The sequence below is a fragment of the Centroberyx affinis genome, unplaced genomic scaffold, assembly GCF_046629955.1.
Source record: "Centroberyx affinis isolate AG114_WGS23_722 - 3 ecotype Tasmania unplaced genomic scaffold, CSIRO-AGI_Caff_v1 ptg000549l_1, whole genome shotgun sequence".
NCBI lineage: Eukaryota > Metazoa > Chordata > Actinopteri > Beryciformes > Berycidae > Centroberyx > Centroberyx affinis.
The window spans coordinates 52,923-78,202 of record NW_027279194.1 but is presented as its reverse complement, the minus strand read 5'-3'; the positions used below and the strand labels follow the sequence as shown (position 1 = coordinate 78,202).

Sequence of the window (25,280 nt, the reverse complement as noted above, 5' to 3'; positions counted from 1 at the left end):
TTGGAGTGCCAACACACCAGCATGCGGCACAGCATGTTAAATCACACACGTCTCCCTCTCTCTCTCTTTCCTTTTGGTTGTCGTCTGCTCTTGTTTTCTTATCAGGAGGACAGAAAATAAGATTCCTGCCCCCTGGGTATCATCATAATTCCAGACTAATCTGTGTGTGCTGAAAAACAAGCGAGTGATCCATCTGCAGTTCTGTTATTACCATCGGATCTGCAGCCATTCTCATTCTGGAGCATTGCTGTTTAGGTGAAGGTTTTAAGCTTATCCTCAGGCGCACCAATGACTTTCTCCCGCCCTGCGTGGCGAGGAACAGAAGGAACCGAAAAAAATTGCCCAGGAAATGAATGTGTGTTTGTGCGCTAGGCTGGCTCAAGCGCTCGGAGGAGCACAATGAACTAGCCCATCACAACACAAATTATAGAGTACATGAAGGGTGCCGGTGGAGGCCCGCTGCCACATGGATATGGAGCAAACACAAATTACTGTGCTGCTGCCAAAGTCTCACTAGATTGAGATTTTCTTAGTTTGTTTGTTTTCCATCTTTTCCAAATCTTTTTTTTTTCATTTTTGCTTTACTGCTTTTGAGGAGTTGACTTTAGAAGACCTCAGCATCAAGGTCACATTGCCAATGCACTGCACATGGTATTATTACCTTAAAACTACCAACTGAAAATATAAATGACAAATAGGTGAGGGAAAAATGTCTGTGTCAAATTTTTATTGAATCTATTCCATGGACGTGTAACTTTTATGATTCAATTCTGCTGCCAGGAGCTCGCGAGACACAGAGCAGAGCTTCAAATTTGTTTCTCTCCGAAGGTCAATGTGAAAATGTCCACATATGGTTGAAATCAATCTGTGGACCCACTGAGAAGGCAGACATGCAGGACTGTGGTTCTCAGTGATCTGCCGAGTGAAGCCGTACACACTGCACACACCTAATCTCAGCTGGCTGATTGGATATGTGTTAAGGTTGCTCAGTTGCATGCTTGAAAATGTTCATTTCTGGCCGGCTTTTTGGTGCCATATCTGCCCATTACATTGTCATGAGTGGGCAGATAAAATGAGTCAAACAGCTGCTGGATGTGTTTTACGTGACTCAACATGACATTTGGAAAGGACATAAAGACCCTGATGTGGTGTCACTGAAATGAGACAGCCCTTGTCCTGTAGGTGACATTGCCCCAAATGGTCTTACCCAGGACAATGAGAGGTTGTCTGTTTTCTGTTAAGCTAGAATCAGCATAAGAATGAATAGATGGAGTGGAATTGGCTGGTGTGTGGAGCCTAACCCGTTTGCCCTCTGTGCCGACTGTCCCTATAGATCTGCTTTCTCTCTTCAGGAGGAACAAAACTCTCTCCCACAATCAAAGGTGTATTGACTGCGTATTGACGACTACTCAGCCAGCAGTGGGCAGAGTGTGAAATCAATGACATGCCTGTTGTACATGTTTGCTGCTTGTTGTCAGTGAGACATTGCCACCTTGAGCTTCAGTGACTCTTGCCAAAAATGGATTAACCTGCTTTATTTGCTCTTATACGTACAACATGGTTCAAAGAAGAAAAATGCTCACTCCCAAATAGGCCGTGATGAAAACTGCATGAAGTGTAGAAATTAATTCACGGTATTTATCGCTGGTTTCACCTATTGTTGAAATTCACAGAAACAGAAAAAGTCATTAGCCATTAAAAAGTCATTAGGTTTAGTATATGGTACAGTGCTGCACATCTAGTATATCATTCAGATCATTAATATCTTTATTCTGCATGATGGAATGCATTTCAGTAGATTATAGAGTGCAAGAGAATGTGAAGTGCATGTACAAGTGAACAGTACCACCAGTTAATATCAGACAAATGTGTTTCAGTCAGGAACACTTTAGTCACAGATGAACCCATTAATTGCAACTAATGGTAATACAGTTATATTTGCGGATATGGCCCTGCTCGAGCAGCTCCCTGCTTACCCGGCAAGCATGCTGAAGGTATAGCAGGGGCGCCATGCAAATCCCCCCATGGGAGTGGACAGAGCAGAGCCAGAGCAGCAATACTCAGTAGTGTTGACATTTAAGAGCCACCGTGGCTCGATTGCATAGACTATAACAGGTGGAGGCTGGGGAGGTGGAGGTAAAGCTTTACCAAGCAGCAGAGTGTGCAGCAGTTGTGAAGCAGGAATCAGTGTAGGAGGAGGCCATTTAAATAGACCGCCTTGTTATGAGAATGGAGTATGATTGGTGTGTGTGGTGATCAGCTGGTAGATGACTAGCAACGCGTGACGTCCGTGCCCTGCCTGAACTAACGCGATGCTTCATTTCAGTCAGGAACACTTTAGTCACAGATGAACCCATTAATTGCAACTAATGGTAATACAGTTATATTTGCGGATATGGCCCTGCTCGAGCAGCTCCCTGCTTACCCGGCAAGCATGCTGAAGGTATAGCAGGGGCGCCATGCAAATCCCCCAAACAGAACCATATGGCAACATAACTGGTGCAGCCGATTCTTAGTAAGTTACCAGCTGATCAATAATGAAAGATCAATGTGTAGCAACAAGCTTGTTGCAGACCTCAAGCAGTGGCACCAGACGAGCCTACATGAAAGGATGCAAGCATGCATCCTGATAGGTCATTCTACTGTTATGTGTAATATCTATGTGTAGCAGCAAGCCTGCTGCAGACCTCAGAAATTCATTATCTGAAGAATAAGGATGCAAGCATGCATCCTGAAAGAGGCCATCCTACAGTTATGTGAAATATCTATGTGAGCAGCAAGCCTGCTGCAGACCTCAGCTATCACCTACTGCTTCTTGGGAGGGATGCAAGCATGCATCCCGTGTGAGGTCATACTACCTAAATCAGAGCAGTGAAACCCAGTCAACCACCTTATGCAGCATCTCTTATGTCATATGCAATTTATTGACGACAGCAATAGTATCAATTAGGCTATATGCACTCATGGCTTTGAGCTGAGACAATATCAAGAGTCCAGTCGAATATAAGGGAGAGATTCTTTAAGGAGCGCAAAAAATCCCCCAAAACAAAAAATTGCTTCTCACTAAAATGAGCTGCATTGAACTATTGCAGACCCATGTAAAGCAACAAGCAATTGTAGTACAAGCTTACAATCCCAGCTAAGCAGCAGCATGTCAGCATTATGCTTAAATACACAGCAACACTAAATCGAAAATGGAGCTCGCCCAGCCAGCCATAATGATGCATGCTTGCACCATAATAAGAGCAAATATTCAATGCAAATACTCAGCTTAGGTGAAGTGGAGCAATGGGAACTACAACTCCCAGCATCCTTATCGGCACCATGACGTCATTGTTTGCAATGAAATCCCATGGGAATGCCCTGGTCCGCGGTGGGGTCTAATGGCCGCTGACGCTGGCAGGAAAAGACCGGTTTCCAGGCTTGAAGCGGACATTCGCGACCGAGTGAGAGCTGGATATAATGACCGGCCGTCGGCTCGAAGTAATCAGAGTTCGGACTCTCGCTCCTTTGCGAGAGTCGCGGCAGTGTCGCGGCAGGATGAGTCGCGCAAACGCCATTCTTTCCTTGACAATGCCTTCTTGAAGCGGTATTACAAGACTGTATTTTGCGAGATGGAAGCTCCGACAGTGGGTTTGGAAGCCGATGGTGCTGCCTCCTGAGATTCTTCATCTGACGAAAGTGAGACATCTTGAGCCCGAGAAATCAGCGCGACCAGCGGCAACTTGTAGCAGGTAGGAGCAGCAACATGACCAGTAACAGCAGCAGTAGCATAAAGCTTTACCAAGCAGCAGAGTGTGCAGCAGTTGTGAAGCAGGAATCAGTGTAGGAGGAGGCCATTTAAATAGACCGCCTTGTTATGAGAATGGAGTATGATTGGTGTGTGTGGTGATCAGCTGGTAGATGACTAGCAACGCGTGACGTCCGTGCCCTGCCTGAACTAACGCGATGCTTCATTTGTTGATCACTGTCTCCACCAAAAGCATTTTGTGTATTTTCAATTAAGTCTGTTATTGTGTGTTTAAGTTTCATATTTTAATCTTCAGGTCCTTTGCTTCATCTTTAGTCTGGAAAACTGCTCATGTCGTCCCCCTGCATACGATTGGAGAAAGGAGTGATCCAAATAACTATAGACCAATATCCAAATTGTCTTGTTTGGCTAAAATTCTAGAGTCACTGGTAAATTGTCAACTTAAGGAATTTCTCACCGCATACTCTGTTCTGAGTCCGCATCAATCCGGGTTCAGGCCTTTGCACAGCACTGTTTCTGCCATAACTTTGGTTGTGAATGACATTGTCAATGCCTTGGGTGAGAAAAAACATTGTGCGGCCATCTTTGTGGACCTCTCCAAGGCATTTGACACTGTTGATCATTCCTTGCTTTTATATATTTTAAATAATGTTGGTTTAGTTCAAGTGCTTATGCATGGTTCCTGAATGACCTATCTGATCGGCAGCAGTCAGTGAACTTGGGAACTATTCGTTAAGAGTTTTTACCGATAACTAAGGGTGTTCCACAAGGTTCAATGCTGGGTCCAGTTCTTTTTACAATTTATATTAATAATATTTTTTCATCTTTAACTAATTGCACATTTATATGCAGATGATACAATATTGTAATGTATTGCAGACTCTGCTCAGCTAGCTGTGGAGAACCTGCAACATTCCTTTGACGTTCTCCAAGCTGCACTTAATGATCTTAAACTTGTACTGAATGCACATAAAACTAAGTTTATGTTATTCTCTAGAATTAGAGATAATGGTAGCAAAAACTTCATATTTCCACTGTACAAGGATCCATTATTGAGAGAGTTACAGAATATAAATACCTTGGTATTTGGATAGATGACAAATTCACATTCAAATTTCATATAGACAATCTTGTCAACAAATTACGACAGAAAATTGTTTTTTTTGTATAGAAATAGAACTAACTTTCCTATGCTTTGCAGGAAAAGGATTGTTGAAGCTGTTTTTCTCTCTGTCATGGATTATGGTGATGTAACTTATAGGCATGCCTCTGCCTCTACTCTTAAGCCCTTGGATGCTGTTTACCATTCTGCTCTTAGGTTTATTACTGGTGATGTTTATAGCACTCATTATTGCATCCTGTATGAAAAGGTTGGGTGGTCTTCTCTGTCTGAGAGACGTGTTAAGCATATGTATTTATTTATCTACAAGGCCCTTATTGGGAAGCTGCCATCTTATATCACGTCTATGCTAGACTGGCCCTTGGACCACATGATACTCGGTTTAATGACTGGCTTTCACTGCAAGTCCCTAGAGTTTGTACTGAGCTTGGGAGATCTGCTTTTTGTTTTTATGCTCCGACCGCCTGGAACTCTTTGCAGAGCACCCTAAAAGTTGATACTTTACCCTTGGACAATTTAAATCTATGATCACTAACCACTTAACTTTTGTTTTCACCTGTTTTAATTGATTTGTTTTATATCTTGTATCCTGTATCTTTTATTATCTGTACATACATACTTGTTTTAATTGATTGTTTTTTGTATCTTGTATCTTTTATTAACTGTACTTATATACTTGTTTGAATTGATTGTTTTCTTTTATTGTATTTTTATTACTATTTTATATCTTTTATACTCGACATCATTGTAAATGAGGGCCAGCCCTCAATGATTTTGTCGAGTTTAAATAAAAATAAAGGTATGCTATATTGTTACAGAAATGTCACCAAATAGCTGGTCTAGGGTCTCCTCTCCTAACATCTATTACCAAAGTAGTCAGATAGACGTATGTGATTTTCTGTTGGGGCAACATTATACTTACCCTAAAATTACTGTGAACAAGTAGGGAACAAGCATTGCTTTATTTTACAGCCTGCACATCTTATACTTACTCCATAACTGCATCGAACAAGGCCCAATAACATTTGTTTTGTCTCCTGTAATTAGTAGTTACTGTACCTTGTAATAATTTTTAAAGTATGCGGTAATTACGGAAGTAGTTCCACCATTACTACCTTATAAGTCTTTAATAATTACAAAATTGTAACCCCTTAATTCCCAGACTTTGTGTTTTGTTAGCCTGTAACTACAGTATTGTACCTGTAATTATTTTATTGGTACCCCATAATTACAAACTAGTCACACCGTAATTAGCGGGCTGTAATCTAAAGTGTTACTGGAGTTTGTAACAGTATTTATTTGGTAACAGTATTGTTGCTTAAGGCCCTCTTTCTTTCCAGATGTATTTCCAGTATATGTAGTCAGTGTTATCTCACCATCAAGTATGGCTTTGTAATCCTTTTTATACACCTGCTCAGTGGAAGGGCATACAGCTGGGGGGCTTAGTGGTCTTGGTACTGTATGACAGATAATATGATAGAAAGGCTGGGCCCCAGTGAACAAAAGGCTTGTATCTGGCCACAAACATCATTAAGCACCTCAGGCAACAAGAGCGGGCAGACCTATGGACCTCGAATGTCTCTCTGTTAGAGCTACAGAAATATGACACATACTGTACAGCTTAGATTCATTTATCCTGGAGTGCTGTATGCATTTGAAACGATTACCCATGCATCACAGGGTCGCAGGGAGAACCTGAACAGCCACCGAGGGCTATAAATATAGGGGAGAGATCTAGGAGAGAGAGAGAGGAGACATTCCCCCTTCTCCCTTGCTCTTTCCCTTGTTTCTCCAGAACTGCAGGGAGGCTGGTGCAAGTCACCTGACAGGCGGCGGTAACGCTGGTTGTCCCGGGGCTTGCTACATGGGTGGCGGTGGAGTCTTGGTGTCGTGTGGTCGCGCGTGCCTTTAGGCTGTGACACACACAGCGGTGGTTAGCGAGGGCTAGACACTCTGCAGCCCGGGGCGGGGGGGAGAGACTATGAAAGAGGACATGGCCTTCCAACAGAGAAGGTGGTACGAGCGTCTTGTCTTTCACCGACTGCTCCCCTCACTCTCCTTTCCTCTTCTCCTGCAGCTGAAAGCGTCAAACAGAAGGTTTCCTCTCTGAAAAGGTCACTTCCCTTACACGTGTTAAACTGTTGTAGCGTGTATTGCTCGTTCTCTGAGCCACACCTGGTTCGCACATGATAGGCGTTTCTGACATGCTGAAGAAATTGTGAGCATGACCACTAAGTGTCACGAAAGAGGTTTGTGCACATCTAAAATGTGTGTAAAAAAAATGTGTTATTCTGATCTTACACCTTTCATCTAAAGGAACATTAAGTCTCCTTAGGTGTTTGTATTGGCAACACCTAGCAGCACCACTCGGTCTTGTATCTTATCTAGATCCCACAGACAGACATTTTCATCCTAGGCTCTTTTGTTTTTTTCCCCCCCCTGACTTAACTGAATGCTTGGTACATGTCACTTCCTCTGCATTTCCAAAGCACACCCAATGTCATTGAGAGAAAGCAGGAGCTTTCCCGTCTGATGTGCACTTTGTTTCATCCTGACACAGGCAGAGGGGAATCCAGGTTAACCATGCTTCATGTCGGACGTGTGCGCCTGGTGTGTGTATGTCACATGCTGTTTTGTGTAGACGTGTAGGAAAACTCCTTGGATTTGGTGTGATGTTTCATTGAAGAGGCTCATTAGTAGCTTGGTTAACATTTGCCACAAACACGTCTATCTCATGAGTGTTTCTAGCTCAAAACGCTGATACACACAAACCACTCAAACAACAAGGCCTGCCAAGCTTTGTTACAGTTTATTTTTACATGTCCCCATTGATTTACTTACAAAGAAGCAGGGGATCCCTGTTTTATGATCAGAAATAATGGTTACTCAAATCAAGTCACAGATTATTCTACATTGGATTTTTAGTGTAAAGTGCTTAGGGAGCTAGATACATAAATGCAACAGTATTATTAGAGCTTATCATCTTATGCCAGTCAAAGGGTCAGATGACTCAGTAATCCATAATTAATCTCAGTAATTTCCATGGTTTAAAAATAAAGACATAGACACATGTGTGTGTGGACAGAAATATGATTTTCAATTGATTAATCTATTCAGGTTATGAATTAGATGGCCATTACGTTGATTGCTTGAAAAGCAACATTGCATGTGTTATCATGCAAGGCTGCTATATGCTATTTATATCCACAGCTATGTTCCCACATGAATTAATGATTCAGGCCTTTTTAATTATTTATTGTCATTGAGAAAGAAATGTTTTGGTTGGCTTCCCACGGTCTGTGGTCACACTGGCTTTGAAGCACCCACCTGTGCGTTATGTGTGTGTGTTGGACCAACTACCGTCAGAACTGTCATCAAAGGAACAGGCTGTGATGATGATTCATTCATAAAAGGGCCTCATTTAATTACTCCCAAATCGGGTCACGTCAATACCCGGGAGGAGTGGCTGCTATACGGTGGCAGTAGGTGATCAGATCTGAGCCGTGCGTCACATCACACACCACGCTCAGATCCCCGCGGCTCTCCATTCACGTGAATAGGATTTCAATCTTCAAAGCTTACACCAAAGAGAATTTCCGCCTACCTGACATGTCAACGGCGGCCTAATAAACCTGTTTGTGTATTAAACGTACTGGCGATACTTGGTATTCCTGGCAGGCATTGCCATAGACACCACTGTGTGATCATCGCTCCTTATCAAATCTACTGCTCTTATAAGACGCTCTCATGTTTGTTGTCAAGGTTACCATAGGCTTACGCAAGTGTTGGAAACAAACAGATGTCTTTCTCCATCTTCATCGGAGCACTCTAAGGATCTCTGACATGCACATTAGCCTGTGATGGTCCCCACTTTGCTGTCCCTGGTAACGGTTTGGTTTCCATACCCGCTAAGCTTTGTGTTCAGTGGATCTAATCGCATTGCTCTGATCTCGGAAATCTGTGAAATCTCAAAGTCTTAAACGCAGGATTCTTAGATGAGGAGCAAGTAATCTTCCTCCTCCTAAGATGGTGGTGAAAATAGCCATGATTGGCTACTGCAAAAGTTTCCTTGAAAAGTTGCGATTATGCCGAGTGGAAATAGAAAAACACGCTCCACGGTAGCTGTTTTACAAGTCATTTGAAAACAGTGCATGTCAGCCTCTTGAATCAGACGTGATGGAATATTGAATTGATCCAACTTTTGTGCGCTGGTGAGTGACGGTCGATGGTATTTATCCTTGGACATAAAATCGATAGAAATGCAGTTTGTGGGCAGTGATTGTGATTTCATATTCCACATTGGCAGTGGTGGGATCAGTTGTGTTGTTCTTGCTTATTTTGACACTTGTGCGTGTGTGTCTGTGTGTGTGTGTGTGTGTGTGTGTGTGTGTGGTGCGAGAGAGAGACACTCTTGTTGTGCCAGTGTGTGTATTAGGCAGGCATGCTTGAGAGCATTAGGGCTTACACATCGGCCCTATACCTGCATTACACACTTCGCTGAAGGTTATACCTCCAGGTGTAAGGTGAGCTCAAATATCAGTTTGTCAGAAATGCAATTGAAGAAATCTCAAAATACGCCCATCACGGTGAGAAGGAATCGCTTTTCCATGCCCCTCGATGCGAGGCCCATTAACTGAGAGTGCGAACGCGATCGAGGGCTCTTTTCTACTCGGGCAGGCAAAGGGCAGCCCAGATGATAAACGACTGCCGGACAGTAGGAAAGGACAGCGGGGAAGCCGAAAGGACACGAGCAGTGGAGAACTAGACAGAATCACTGGCCGTCAATATGAAAAACTCACTGTACGTACAGTATAGCTGCTTTCATGTTTTAACATTTATGTTCAACAATTCATTTAATTGAATTAGTTTATGGTTTATTGTTAGCATTAGTCATCGTTTCACAGAAACATAGAGACAATCTACCAGGCGCAAGGACAAAATTATACATTATAAATACAGTACAGCATCACCTTGTCAGAAAGTAAATGGTTTTACTAAATGTTAGTGTAATGTGCCAATCTTGCCCTCAGGTCACATTGGAAATGCAGTCTCAGGTAAATTCACCCTGTCAGAATGTAAAACCCGTGGCCATAAAGCATCTCAGGAGAGCTTTTATCAGTCTTAATGCACTCTTCAAAGAGCATCCTTCACTCTGCATGTCCCATTGAGAGGTGCTGCTTGACCGCAGGCAGAGGCTACTGTATCAGTCTCGCTTCACAGATGATGAGAAAGACCATTAGGGTGAACGATGGGCATCTTAACCTTTAGGGGTCAGTGAGTGCAGCGTCTCAGACTGATGGTCACCCAGATCTGGTCAGTGAGGAAGGTTGTTTACGCACACTAGCTCTAAAGCCAGGATCAGATACAGCGATGGTTACTGTCAGCACATTCACACTCTGATATTTGTCTTTCTACACAGAAAACGCATTTCCTTTGACCCTTGATGCTTCCAGGTTTTCCAACTGCGCTGACCATGAACAACTAGATTGGCAGCCCTCCATGCTCACAACACTTAATAGCTTTCACTCCACAGTATACTGCTACTGACTCACATTTTCATCACAGGCCATTGTACCGCAAGCAAACATAGCACCCCTGTTCACCAAATGCAATATTATATCCCTGCTTCCCGGTCTCCCAACAAGAACCCTTTGATGTGAAATTGACACTTTAGTGAACAGCTCTTCATGGATTTGATATTGCCAGGCAACTGCAGAAACCCACTCCTCATGGAGTCTTCAGGATGAGGAGCGAATGGTCGTGAGGATGGGGACGGTGGAGGAGGGTTGGGTGGCGGGGACGAGGTGGGAGAGCGGTGGATAGTATTAACCATAATGGTGCTGTATGTTGTAGGTTGCTGTTTGGCTTGCCTCCAGGCAGTGGAGTAAAATTAAAGCCCGGAAAATCGGATTATGGCGTCCCTGGGGGTGGGATGCCCAGTAGCCAGCTGATGAGCGCTCATCTACTCTTAGCTCTATTCTGCTCAGCGAGCCCCGCTGTTGGCTGGGAGGCCAATTTGTTAACAATTATTGCTCGTTAGTGTAGCTTCCTGCTAGCGAAACGGGGTTCCATGGCTGATACAATAGCCAGGGTCTATTGTCTTGTAATTATCACAGTTTGAGAGAAGGCAGTGGTTGATGTATTGTCTCCGAAGTCTCTGGCTTTGCTGATTGCCAATTTGTTGTGATGAGCCCATTATCAGTGACACCTGTAATGCCTACTGAGTTATAAATTCATAATTCATTTTTTTCCTCTTGGGTACTGTGACAATTCTCATCCCTAGCAGTCTGTATCAATTCATGTTAAACTTAATTTTTAACACACAACTAGGGATGGGAGGATATAAGATTTTATCTTTTATCGCGATAAAAACACTCAAGATAATTTTATCTTGGTGAATTTCCATTATCGGGATAATCGTGAATATCCTCACATGAGCGTGAATATCCTCACGAGTGACTTGAAAAAGCTGTCTAGCTCACTAACGTACAGTCCTATTGATTTGATTTTGACCTGTCTGTGTGATCTAAAAACAAAAGAAGTTATTCATTTACTGTGCATTTACAACACACTAATTGAACCATGTGAATGCTTGGATATCAGGTTGATAGGTTCTTTTTATTAATGGATTTTTTTTCTCTCATTGTGATTACCTGCTGGGTGTTGGCGAGAGTCTGAATCTGTCCTTGTTTGTTTTTCACTAAAAAGGATGTTCACAAAAAAAAGATATGTGTCCTATGATGCAATAAAAATATTTGTTTCTTAACAAAATGTAAGGTTCCAGTATATTTTAGTGCCATTCTAAGAGTTTTAAGCATATTTTGATGATTATCGGGATAATATCGTGAATTGCAATTATTTTGGCCAGGATAATCGTGACATGAAATTTTCATATCGTCCCATGCCTACACACAACATTCAGTGTTGTTACACAACAATGCTGAAGCCCATTCAACATCATACAATACAGTATATACACTCATTTTGACAGGCTTTGCTGAAATATACTGAACTCTAATGTTCACTCTTCATTATGTGCATGAAATAGGAAACTATATCCTATTTTCATTATGTGCTGAAATGCCTTGTGCCTATGGATATATCCATGACCATTGTGATGCTTTTATTCAAATGTGCATTGTAAATAAACACTATGTGGCAAAACATCCTCCACTCAAACACTAAACGAACTGCCTCAGATGCAGGTAGTGTACCCATTAGCGGAGAAAACCTCCTCTGCTCACAGTATGCAGATGCAGCGTCGGTGCAGTCAGCCCAGCCCCGGCCGCTCAGAGGTGCTGCTCACACAAAGGAGCTTATTGTATAACTGTGCCTCAGTCTTAATGAACCAGCGCTCCTCGCTCCCACACTCTCCTCCCTCTCCACCAGTCCCCTCCCCTGCTCCCGCCTCCCTCATGAATATCCACAACTGTCTCCCACATTATTCATGAGCTGGTATCAGCGTAGTCATGTGCGCCGAGGCTGAGAGGAAAAAGGGGGGAGTGTCTCAGTGAGCGAGAGTCACAACTCCGGCGTGCGAGTGTGTGTATGTGTGTATGGGTCTGTGAGAGAGAGAGAGAGAGAGAGAGAGAGAGGGAGAGGGAGAGGGAGAGGAGAGACGAGAAGCAGCGGCCGATGCTGAAACCGCTACTACTACTATTACTGCCACTGCTGAAGCTGAAGCTGCCACTGCTCCGCTCACACCAGAACCTTCATCTGTTACACTCAGCTGGAGCTTTCTGTATCCCAAGCTGGGGTTGTGTGTGAGTGCATACGTGTTTGGTTACGAGACTGTGTGTGCGCACGTGTGTGTGTGTGTGTGTGTGTATGTGTGTGAATGGGATGCCTGGGAGAGATGCTTGCTAAGGAGTGACTGATGAGAACCAGCACTCCGGTGTGGAGGGTGACCCCCTGTGTCCGTACCACTGCTCGGGGAGAATTGGACGCCTGGCGTTTCCACGACGACTATAATGGGCTGCAATCTGTGCACTTTACAGAAGCGAGAGGAACACTACAAGCTGCTGTATGAGATTGCACAGGTGAGCGGAGGCACCGCCGGCTCTGGCATGCAATCATCGATTGTGTGTGTGTGTGTGTGTGTGTGTGTGTTGTGTATGATTCATTATGCGTGCTGTGCAGTTCTAGGCTGCTGCCGGCTGCTGAGCGCTGTTTTTGGGGAAAAGGCTCTAAAGCAATAGCGGTAGCATCGCTGGAGTCTTTTAGAGAGAAGATAAAAAGGTGTGAATGAGAGATTGATACGCAAAATGAAAATGAGGCAGCGTAATGGAGAGTGAGGCTCCCTACTCACCAGCAGATGTGTTTCGAGTAATGAGCAGTTGCTTAGAGAGCTGGTAGTGTGCAGCCCATTCATCCTGCCAGAGGAGCTGTGCTGAGGGAGCAAGTTTTTTAGACTGTGGTTCAGACCTGAAGACGATTTCTCACAGTGTGGGTAATGGCACTGTTTGACTTCCGAACCCTTGGATGATCCAGATGTTCAGAATGTTTGGAGTGAAGGTGTTTGGTCTTTTATGAAGAAACTTTTCATTTGACTCTTTTTGTGTTGCTGCGAGACAGTTAAATCTAAAGCCAGCAGTTTGTTTTTTTTACTTCTTAGAGAAAACTGTTAGTACCCCAAAGCAATATAGTTATGCAACTCTTTCAGAATTTGAGAATACCGTTTGCATGCAAGTCTCATTCATGCTTAGAGCTCTAATGCAACCTCAGGTGAATTTTGCATGTTTATAAGAACTACCTGCGCATTCATATGCAGCATTTCTACCATATCATTTGCTTATGTATATATAGTATTATAAAACATCATTGTAGAGGATTTAGTCATGTAACTGATAAAGTGGCTGAGGGGAATGTGTTGTAGACTGAAGGGAAGGGGAGGGGGAACAGCACCAAAGCCAAGCATCCAACCTAGCCACCTCCAGTCTCCCTCTTGCCTCCCCATCAGCTCTCCTCTATGACAGGCTAATAACCGTGGAGCTCAGTGTCTCCTGGAGCGGAGTAGTGCTCATCCCCCCTCCAATAGCGCCTGCCTTCATGCCACTGTGATCACAGCCTCATTAGTCGTTTTATACAACCATCCTGTGCATTAATTAGACGTGAAATGTCTCTCTTTACCCTTGTGGAGAGACGGGAGAAAAGGAGAGGGGGAGGTAGATAGCTGGGTTAACTGCTGCCTGTGGCTTTCAGCTCATGTGCAACTGGAGACAAACTCAAGCGATGGGCATTGTCAGTGGAAGTGGAGCTGCCGGAATGATCAGAGCAAGCTGCAAGATTTGGAAGTGAGCTGCGAGCTTCTAGATCAGCAGTGAAGGAGGTTGCATTCACTAACGGGCGGTTTAATATTAGCAAACGGAGCGAGTATTGTCACGGGGCCAGGAAGGATGAATAGGTAGCCACCGCAGCGCCCGCTCTCCTCAGAAGGAGCATAAAAATAGTGCTGTCCTGGTGCTTATCTTGGCTTTTGCGCCTCCTCTCCGCTCCAGTTGCTGAGAAATAGTGTTGACTCCTCTCAAGGTTTAGCAGAGGGAATCAGTGTCCGCCAAGTGGGACAGACCCGAGGGCACACTCACTGTGCCCCGCTGTTGACAGGGGCTCTCTGGCATGTCTGTCCACCCACTGATGTACTGAGCCAGTCCAGGCGAGAGCTGCAACATCAGCACCTACTTCCTGATCACCACTGTGGGAGGGAAGGAGAGAAGGATATGGAGCATGGAGGATAAAGAGTGGGATGGGAATAGAGAGTAAGCCATTAAAAATGCAGTTGTTTAGAGGAAAGGGCTAGGGAGGGGAGAAGGGTAAAAGGGAAATTAAGGAAAGAAGCAAATAGGAGCGTCACCATTCCAGGAAGAGAAAGAAAGCAATGAAAAGAGGGAGGAAGAGAAGTTGCAAAGCAGACTTTGTATGTTCTTTAGGAAAATGTTTCACTTCAAAACCCTACAAGAGGGGAAAAGAAAACTCAACATACCTTAAATAAAACCACCTCCTCCTCAACCTAGCCGGCACACAACTGCACACACGCTCGCTCACATCCTCAGAGACAACAAAACAAGCAAGACACCCTCCACAGCAACGCAGCAAACACAGGAAAAAAAACAAAAAACAACAGCAACACAACAGGTAAAGAAAGAAGAGAAAAGACAGACGGGAGGGGAGAAGAGTGTCCTCTGGGTAGCGGCGCTCTCACCGCAGCTAGGAAGTGTGTCAGTGTGTCTTTGTGGTCAGGAGAAGTGTGTTGTGACAGGGGGAAGCTGTGCTCACCGCTCACACCACCGCCAACCTAATCCTCTTTCTCACACATCTTCTCATCTCTCTCTCGCTTCCTCTGCTCTCCCTCTCCCATCATTCTCCCCTCCTTGCTGTTTTTTTTTTTCCATTTTATTCTCTCTATCTCTTTCTTGTTCTCTGTCTTACATTCACACACACACACACACACACACACACACACACATACATACACATTCAATACTCTGCACTCGCTACACACCCTGCCACGCACGCACATTTTACAGAAGGCTGGTTAATCATGATTATGCAGAGTTGGTGAATGCGTGTATGCAAATGAAGTGGAGGTGGTTTGACGGTGTCACAGCGTGACGGCCTGGCCTTGCAGCAGGTTGATTCGAAAGAGCAGGAGTCAGTCACAGCGGTTGGTTAGCCACCTACCTCCCCTTCCCTTCACACGCAGAAACAATTTTGACACTATCCCTGTCTGCCTGACCCCACTAGCTGTGGGAGATTTATAACTAGCCGGCTCCCCCTCTCCCTCTCCCTCTCTCTCTCTCTCCATTTTCCCTCTCTCTCTCTCTGTTCTCACGGCTGCGGGTGTTCTGCATGGAAATGTGCTCACCTTTCTCAGCTGGCCCGCAAAGCTATCTCACACGGCTGACATTTTTTATTTATTGTATCAGCTTTCCTGCCTGAAAGCTGGACAGGAATTTTCTTCTAGCCTTGCTCTTTCCCTGCGACCCCGTTCTTCTTTCTTTCTTTCTTTCTTTCTTTCTTTCTTTCGGACTTAACTTCTCACTTTCTCATTCTTTCTGCCTGTCGTCTATCTCTTTCTCGCTTGCCCTCCTTCTTTCTTTTTTCTCCACTCATCTCTCCTCCTCTTTGATTACATGGATTTGTTCCATCCTTTCCCCCATCCTCCTCTCTGCTGGGTTCCACTCCAGTTAACCTTCCAGTGATTGTCCTCTGCATGGTGGAGAAACAGGAAGAGGTTGTTTTTTTTCTGGGGTTTTTTTTTTTTTAACAAGAGTGAAACCTGGTTGACCCTATTGACCCGTTCAGCAGCTCTCACTCCACGGCCAGCAAGACTCTTACAGCTTGTTTTTCTCTCTCGCATTCTACGCCACCGAGCCGCTCGGGCCATTTTGGTAGACAATAACTTAGTTGGTACGCTTCTGTGATCTGGCACAGCTTTGAAATTCCCATTGTGTCCGTGGGCTCCCCTCGTGAGTGTCACACATTGTCTGTGCACCGCTGAAACCCAGTGATGTGTGGCTTTTTTGGGGCTAATTAGCAGGACGGCAGATGTTGATGAGTGGAGCAACACGGTGTAGCTCACAGTAATGTGGGTAGGATGAGATTCGTGCAGTCTGCCACAGCAAGTGTGTTGATGCATTAATGGTCCCCACTGTCTTTTCACGGTACCCTATATTCCAAATAGGTTTGCGATCAAAACAAAAGGACTTGCAAGGAAGCCTCTAGGTGTCAACTGAACAGAGAGCAGTGACGTCGTGCCACCACTAGGCTCCAGCAGTAGTCAGCTACTGTTAATGCTCCTGGGTAATGAATTTCATCCTTCACAGCGCTGAGTACAGACCCTCTGTTTTTCATTATCCTTTTTTTTTGTAATTTCCCAATGAGCATGGCTTTCTTTCTGTGTTTCGCGAAGTTTAGTCGGCAGTGGAGGCAGTGTTATAAGTTTTATTAGACAGGAGCAGAATCACACTCTGCTGCATTTGAGAAATAAATGGAAAGCAGCTTCCCAACTCAATGAGGCACAGCAGTCCCTGATAACTGGCTGATGCATATGAATGAGAATGAGGCACCCACAGCACACTTCACCCCCCCTCCGTCTTTCTTCGGGAAACAAAAACACAGTGTTAGTGAATATTCTAACTATGAGACCAGAAAACCGTATTCATGAATTTTAGAATGTGGGAGGCAGACTGTAATGGAATCTTAGACTTTAGCAGTGTCATGTTGAGCGGTGTCAGTTGGTTGACAGGATGGGCCAGACAGAGCTGAAATGAGGCAGAGCTGGAATCCATTTGTTCCTGGGGTGAAGGACGATTCCCAGGAGGTCCGGTCCTGCAGAGGGGGGACCTGCAGCAGCACCACATGTGAAACCTGTGGACCAGAGAGGGTTGAAGGGGGATACAGATGGCCTGCTACTTCTGCACTGCTGTGACACCTGACCATGTGTTTAATGGACATTCATTCAGTAGCATGTGTTGAATAGCTATCAGAGAAACCCAAGATTGCTGAGAATAGGGTTGGCAAGTTGCAGCAGGTTGCAAGTCAGATCGAGAAAGCCTTCTTCTTCTGAGAGATGATGGGATGTGGCACATGTGTGTGCTTGAGTCTGAGTCTGTGTGTTTGAGTGTGTGTCTCTGTTTGTGTGTATGTTTGCGTGCACTGTATATGTGTGTGCATGTGCGTGGGATGGCTTTTATTGGAGACTAAAGGCTGTTGAACCTTGCTCTCACCCCCACCACATCTCCGGCACTATCTCCAGACTGTTAGCTACAAATGTTCTCATCCATCTTCTTGTCCCATTATGTTTTTTTGAAAGATGTCCCTCAACCATTAAAATTGATAGGAGTGAAGAAAGGGGGGGAGGAGAGAAAAAATGTGCTGCTTGATTGATCTTGTGTCCACCCAGGAGAGATTAGCCTGAAATATAATCTGGGCTGTCTAGGCTGTCCGCGCAATTCCCCAGGAATACCAGGGTCCATATTTTTGAAGCTCCCCCATTATAGATAGGTATACAGGCAGATGGAGAGACTAGAAAATAGGTACACACACATACACATACACACACAAACACACACATACCAGACCATCTTACCATTTCCCGGTAATACAGGGAACCGTATTTCTGAGTCTACGCTGTTTCCATCATCAGCTCCAATGCTCCTGCTGTACTTCATCCTGTAGCTTCTAATCAGACGCCAGATCTGTCAGCCAACCATGTTTGATTGCAACACAAATGGATGTCTGCTAGCCTTGCGGCTGTCTGTCTCAGGATTCCCAGTGGCTGAAATTGAGATCTAAATATGCTGAGCTGTTCTTTTTCCACTTAGGCTGTTTACAAAGTAGCAGTATTTACCTCCTCTCTCTATAACCCCCCCAGCATCTAATGTTATTCCCATACTTATCTTGTAGAACACACTGCAGAGAGTGTTGCATAACCACAGACTCACACTGAATGTATAATTACAGATTTCATAGTCTTAATATTGTGTGAATCACACATCGCTTGACTGCCCCGGTATAACCGGTGGCAATTTTGCTCAAATAGCCCAAACAGTTTGTTTTTAAATGCAATGTTGTTCGTGATAAGAGAAAATTTAAAAGGCAATAAAAATCCAGATCATACATCTGGTCGTTTTGGCCTGAAGATGCGCACCATACTCTGATACAGTCAGTGGCACATTTGCCACGAGAGATGAAGTCAATGGGTTTTATCATTCAGTTCACTAAATCTCATTGTGGAGGAGCAGAGAGGATTTAAGAGGGAGCTGATGAATTGACCTTTTCCTTTTCATCTGTTTCTTATCCCAATAAGAGCCCAGCTGACCTTTTCAGCCGTGTATCAAATCTCCGGACCCCCGCGTCTTCTCACCTGTCTCCGACCCAACACGAAGACGGCTCTTCAAAATTAGTTTTATCTCCCATATGCGCTCCCCTCTATCCCCACTTCTTTCATCTCACTCACAGCCTCTGCCAAGGAAGAGCTGCACAAACAAACCATGGCAAGCCACTTTCTTTGGGGAACCAAAGCTGTTTATCCGAAAACTTATTTCTCTACATCTCCCCGCTAGGCGTGGAGTGTGGATGGCTTGTTTTGGCAGCTTGCGAGTCTAAGGTATTCAGAGGAAGGTGTTGATAGGTGCTGAAGGGATCATTTAGTTGCACAGAAGCAGCAAGGATCCAATTATAGAAGCAAACAAGGTCATTATATTCATTTACCTCACCTTTTTAATTCCATCACCTCCTTACTTCATTTGGATAGAAGGAATCTCACTCTGGGTAACACTTCGGATGGTGAGGATGACATCAGCAGCGTGGCATCATCCATGAGTGTGAGTAATACGGGGCCTTGTCTTATTGCTTGTTTTAGTTTTCACATGCTCGTCGAGATCAAAGGCCGTCGACTTCAATCAGGCTGGAGGAGCCGCGGAGAAAATGAACTACATGCCTGAGCGTCTCAATGCCAATCCCCAATGAACCGGAGCGTCTGTCTAATGAATTGAACCCGGTGTAAGATGACTCATTTGTTGTGTATGTGTGGAAAGAGCTGGGAAACAGCATGGCACTTTGACTTGTAGGATGTAAAATACTGTCTGCCCTAAAATACTGTCTGCCCCAAAGGAGCCGTAAAATACTGGCTCCTTTGTTTGTTGCCATCTTTGCCTGCATATTTTCCCGCCCCCATTATTATTAGCCATGACTCGGTGCCCTCTGTACAACTCAGCACCTCAGTACATGACATTATGCATTTCAAAGCAGCTATTTCCTGCTTTGCACACACACACTTCTTTTTTTTGTGTCTCTGTGTATGGAAATGTAAGACTGTACATGTGTGCATAGAAATTTGCGTGTGTGTGTGCACGCACACTTGCGTCTGTCTGTGTCTGTATCTTCTTGTGTGTGTGGAGGCTTTTATGGGAGACTGTAGGCTGTTAAATTTTGTTTGCAACGTGTGTGTGTGTGTGTTTGTGTGTTTGTGTGTGTGTTGGGTGTAGAGTGAGACCAGACCTGACAGCTTGGGCTTTCCACTCAAAACATTAGTGAAAACAAAGAGCCATGGGACACACACAGGGGGCTGTGCATCTGCATCCCGGGTGCCTCTCAGTTGATTAGCTGTGTTTAAGCAGACAGAAGGACCCTCATTAATTCATTACCATTCACGAGAAGGCATCTTCTCTTCTCACCCAATTAGTAAGGATTGCATGTATGCTAAGAGGGATGCAGATTTAAGCTAGAAATTGATTGTCTAGACCCATAGTATAACCATAACCACGATGAAAAGTAGGTGCCTCTAGACTGAATGGTAGTGTACAGTAAGTGAATTGTGTCAGCGGTTATCTTGAAGAATTCATATGTTGAACTTGTTGTCGCTGACACTTTGGCTTCTGCAAAGTGCTAAACCCATTTTGTCACACAGCATAGCTTCATAGAAAATCATTCCCAAAGAGGAATGGGAAAGCAGATTAACCTTTTGAATGGTTTAGAGAGATATACAATGTGTTGTCTCTCATCTCACTTCTCAAAATGATAAAGACAACGTACAACCTCTTCCTTTGGCTCTGTTCCCAAGAGAATCAAAGGTCCGCATCTGTTTGGGTGTTTTTAATACGGCTGCTGGATGGTGAGAAAGACAAGGTCCTCTTTTCTTTGCCGGGGAAATAAGAGAGGACCTGGCAGAATGCACAGGACAAATCATTCTCTTATCTGCACCATACAATGAGCTCGGCATCCAGTTTCCCCCTCGTGCACCAGCCGTAAGATATCAGCTCCACCATCACCGCTGACATTTGGAGAAATAGGACGGTGTCAGAGCAGGGGCTGCCTATTTGATCTATAGTCGATAAAGGAGGCGACAAAGCCTGGAGTTCTTCTGGTAGGCGCTTTCAACTTCGCCCCTCTCTCTCTGTTTCTCTGTTTCTCTGTCTTTTACTCTCTCTTCCTTCCTTTCCTTCTCTCTTACCGTTGCTCTGACTTTTATACTCTCACCTCTGCTCTAGCCCTGTGACTTGGAAGGTGTGGGTACGTCTGTGCATAATGTATGTGACAGGTGTGTGTGTGTGTGTGTGTGTGTGTGTACATGCGCGCGTGCGTGTACACTCACATACGCATGTGTGACAAAGGATGACTGATGCTGGGGAAGGGCAGGGGGATCACTGATCACTGGGAGGGGGGCAGGGCGACACAAAGCCCCCCGGGTAAGGCAGCCATGCTGGGTGTCACTCCACAGGTCAGCGGGCACCCCCTGCGGCTCCCATGATAAGCCCGGGCTGACAGCAGTTTGATGAGAAGGGTGACACACACTCACACCTCCCTGCTCTACAGCTTGCATAGCCAGGCCCTGGGGAGGAAAGTGATAAGAGCCTCCGTGAATGCAGCCGCTGCAGTGACATTAGCATTCTAGCAGTCGCTGCTAAGGGCTGCAGTCCTCAAAATCTGAACATGAGAAGCTACTCATATCAGTTCTTATGAGCCAAAATGCAATAGCCGGACAACATCCCGTTAGATTGTCCCCAATTGGTAAAAAGCTGATTTTTGGGTCAGTGGTTAAGGTTAGGGTAAGGGTTAGGTTTAGGTAAGTAGTGGTTATGGTTATGGTTAGGGTAAGTCACCAGGAAATGAATGTAAGTCTATGTAAATACCCCAAAAGTGACATAATTAAGACTGTGTGTGTGTCTGTGCATGTAACGACTGTTTAGAGTCTGGTGTGGCGAGCAGAGGCGTGGCTTTATTCTTGCTCCTGTCACACTGACACACTGACACAGTTCCCAAAACCTTGCGTTTAATGAGCCACATTTGCAATGAGACCATCACAATGGCTTTTTAAAAACTCCAGCCTGTCTCAAATGAAATCAATTCCTCGCCAATGGAGGGTGAGCTCCAACCGACACCTCAGTGTAAATGTAATTTATTCGGATTGCAAAATCTATTTAAAAGTCCAATAGCATTAGAACCTGAAGCAAGTGGATCTTTTGGCTAATTGACTTGCAAACCCTCTAAGAAGCATCTCATACCTCGCTGATGATATATGCAAGCATATGCTAAATGTTAATCAATATGATAAATCATGTATCATGTTTGCTGTAGCAGAACACAAAATCAAAGCGCCATCTTTGACTGAGGCACACTTCCTTCTATTTGTATCAATATGAACCCTTCAGCCTACCCATGTGAGAGAGAAAACTATTTTTACAACCGCATAACACACTGCTCTCAAACAGCAGCTAGCAGAAGTTCACAGTAGGAACTAGCTGAGATCCTTGCGAGGTTGGAATGGCGACCATGTTTTCTCCCCCGCAGCACTGCAGTCAACCCGGCACCTCCTACACAACCCAGATCCTCTCACAGTCAGGCCTCCCTCCTCGCAGCCTCGACACTAGCGGGCAGACTGAGATACTGAGGCGGGGAGTCCACCTGCCTCATTTAGCTCAACTTAAAGTTGCGTTCAGAAAGTTGGTAACACTCTTTATAAGGCATCTCAAGCTCATCATAAACTCAGTGCAAGTGCATTACAATAAGTATAATCAGAAAAAGAGTTACAGTGTGCGTTACAGTGTGTAGTTAAACTTATAAAAGTCACACCAGATTCATAATTTACGATATTGCATGCAATGCTGCAAAATAAAGCAAATCATTGTTAATGTTCTTAAAAGGATACTGCATGGCTGTAGTATGCATGGTTGTAATCTGAGAGTGTAGTATAAGCAGTGTCTAAAATTATCTTTTGGCTCACCTGCCAAGTGCTGGGAAACAAAACAAAAAAATAGCTGCCAAGAATATTTTTTTGCCAGCCAGAATAATTAATATATGTGTCATCCTGCCCATTTCCAATGCTATTTTGTGGATTGAATCAGGTAATCTGTGTGTGTGTGTGTGTGTGTGTGTGTGTTACTGTGTACTGTGTATTACACAATGGAGCTTGTAATTCCCCGTGAAGTGCAACAGAATTCAAAATTACAAGAGAGCATTTTGACACATACATGCTGTTAATCTTCAAGTAACCTTAGGCTCGTCGGCCATCCAGGCAGCGGAGAGACAGTAGAAAAGTTTGCAGAAGTTTAGATGCTGCTGCTTTGTGTAGAGTCAACGTAACAGGCAGCCAATCAGGAGCCTGTTTGGTACAGAGCCATTGCTTTGCATTTTATTTGACTGACAGTCAGAGAGAGTGTATAGTGCTCAGCAGGTTTGAGAACAGGCAAAGACCAAAGACTGTATATAACTGAGGAATGCAAATGGTATCTCATATTTTTCACTGACCAGTCGGTGATCCTTATTGATTTATCCACCAAAGACATGTGTCTTTGGTCACAGCTCTCATTTATAAAAATGTTTTTAGATTTTTTCTTATACTCCTACAATCTTATACATCCTACAATCTTAAGTATGATAAAGAATATCACAGATACTGGAGAAAAAACATTGCTTTTGACATCAAGAATGTTTTTAATCACAACTGTGGCTTTGATTTGATTGTACATTGAACGTCTGTAGATAAGCCTTTTATGGCCCAGTCTCACTGGATATGTGGCTCTTTGGTTGATCTGACTCTTCTGTGGATAAGTGTGTGCATGAGAGAAGAAGAGGGACAGAGAGAGAGCGAGAGAGAGAAATAGAAAGAACGAGAGAGGGTTGCTAATGTCAGGGGAACATTGAGTTGGAGTCCATTAGTGTCATCGGCACTTCACTAACACTCTGAGTGTCATCGCCCATGTCAGTTCCTCTCCATCGCCTGTCAGATCTGAGGGGGGAGTGGCTGCTGTCATCACGCCGACACTCTGAGAGCTCAGGGAAAAAATACACTCAGCGACCGGTCAGCGTGTAAAGACCACTGTCCAGCACTGTGAGCAGTGAAGTCCCAAAGCCCAAAAAGAGAACAACTTGCCTCCAACCACACACACCCAGCATCTAATGGTGCCTAATTTAACTGTAAATGCTTTTACAGTTAAATGCCTTGTTTTATTGTGATTCATTGTGATTTTAACTGTGACTCTGTGATTTTAATGATCATGAATTTATATGGTTGCATTAAAGTCTAGACTAACTGGAAGTAGCTGCCGTTTTAAAGATGGTTTTAGTCATATTTTGGTAATCTCCATTGTTCGTCGGGTTTTCTGTGGCTGTGAAACAAAGTGGATTTGATTTGGAAATAGCACTTTCCTCAGAGGTGTGCCTTGGGACTGGTAGAGCCTGAGGGAGATGCATTGAGGTAATCAATACAGGAATGTCTGTTTTTAGACGCTGTGTGCATTTTAGACTGTGTTTGTGAATTAATCAATAGCAGAATCTGTTTTGAGAGAGAGACGGGTAAGAGGATGAGGATGGGCTACTACCTGCACCTGAGGGCTGCTATTCATCAGGGAACTGACAGAACACTGTAAGAGGCACAGGAGCAAGCAGATAGATCCCACTAGAGACTGTTTGTGTGTGTGTGTGTGTGTGTGTGTGTGTGTGTGTGTTTGTGTGCAGTTATGCATGCGTGTGTGTCTTTGCACACCAAAACATCATATCATGCTTTTTCAGCTCTCTGCCAGATTTCCCTGCTCTAGGGAGAGAGTTGTATTTCAGGAAACACAGAGCCTAGAAATATCCAGGTTGCTTGGGGAAAATCTATCACGCTTGCTGTTCTTTGTACAGGAACGAATTTGGCAGTCGCAGAACTGAGGGAGTTCCGTTTTCCTCTCTGTCTTTGTCTGACAAGTCTGCACTGCAGCCCTCACCTCAGTGATGGCCCCAGGTGAATCTAAAATATATCGGCCTGCTTATGGCAAGAAACGGTCACTAAAGCCTAAAGCCTGCAACAGCGGGCAAATCCTGGCCTCATTTATGAAACATTTTTAAATGCAAATGTTTTGCTTGTAGCCATGATTTATTGGAAACCAATGAACTAAAAACAAAGCAAAAATATTTGTACCCAAGGAAGGCTATATATGCACTATCATTATTTCTTTTAAATTGTTTCTTTTAAATTAACACACAATGAAATCTAGGATAAAGCTGAAGATGATTTGATTACACTCAGGCTCCAGGCCACTTGGCTGCATGATTAGAAATGTGTCTGTATGATTAGCATTCAGGCTCAGCCATTTTGTTTAGAAAAGCTGGTATCTGCTTTAGGCTAATTCTTTGTGAAGCGAAAACCAATCCATCTGTATGATTACAACAGGTAACACATGAATTGTCCCCAGCATGCACATCCCTCGAGGTGATAATTTAGAAGGTGGGTGAGAGAAGAGGACCCACCGACATTATCTCTGATGTGACAAATCCTGGGTTTAGCATCTGTTAGCAAAATTGCTAAAGCAGCATATCTATTAATGAATGCTGTGGGACCTGCTGAGTGAACAGGTGGGTTCATTTGAAAGTCAATTACAGTTAGCATTTGTGTTTAGTCTTTTTTAACCAATACGTCTTAAAAAATGT

General features: G+C 44.2%; 1 protein-coding gene across 1 annotated transcript in view; it reads left to right on the top strand.

Annotated features, from left to right (window-relative positions):
• The first annotated feature begins 12,841 nt into the window (after positions 1–12,841).
• LOC139642972 (PDZ domain-containing RING finger protein 4-like) overlaps positions 12,842–25,280 on the top strand; it is a 39,698-nt gene continuing 27,259 nt past the window's right edge. The window contains exon 1 of the mRNA XM_071518073.1: positions 12,842–12,910. Within this exon, the coding sequence (XP_071374174.1) occupies positions 12,842–12,910 (69 nt within the window). The remainder of the gene's footprint in view (positions 12,911–25,280) is intronic.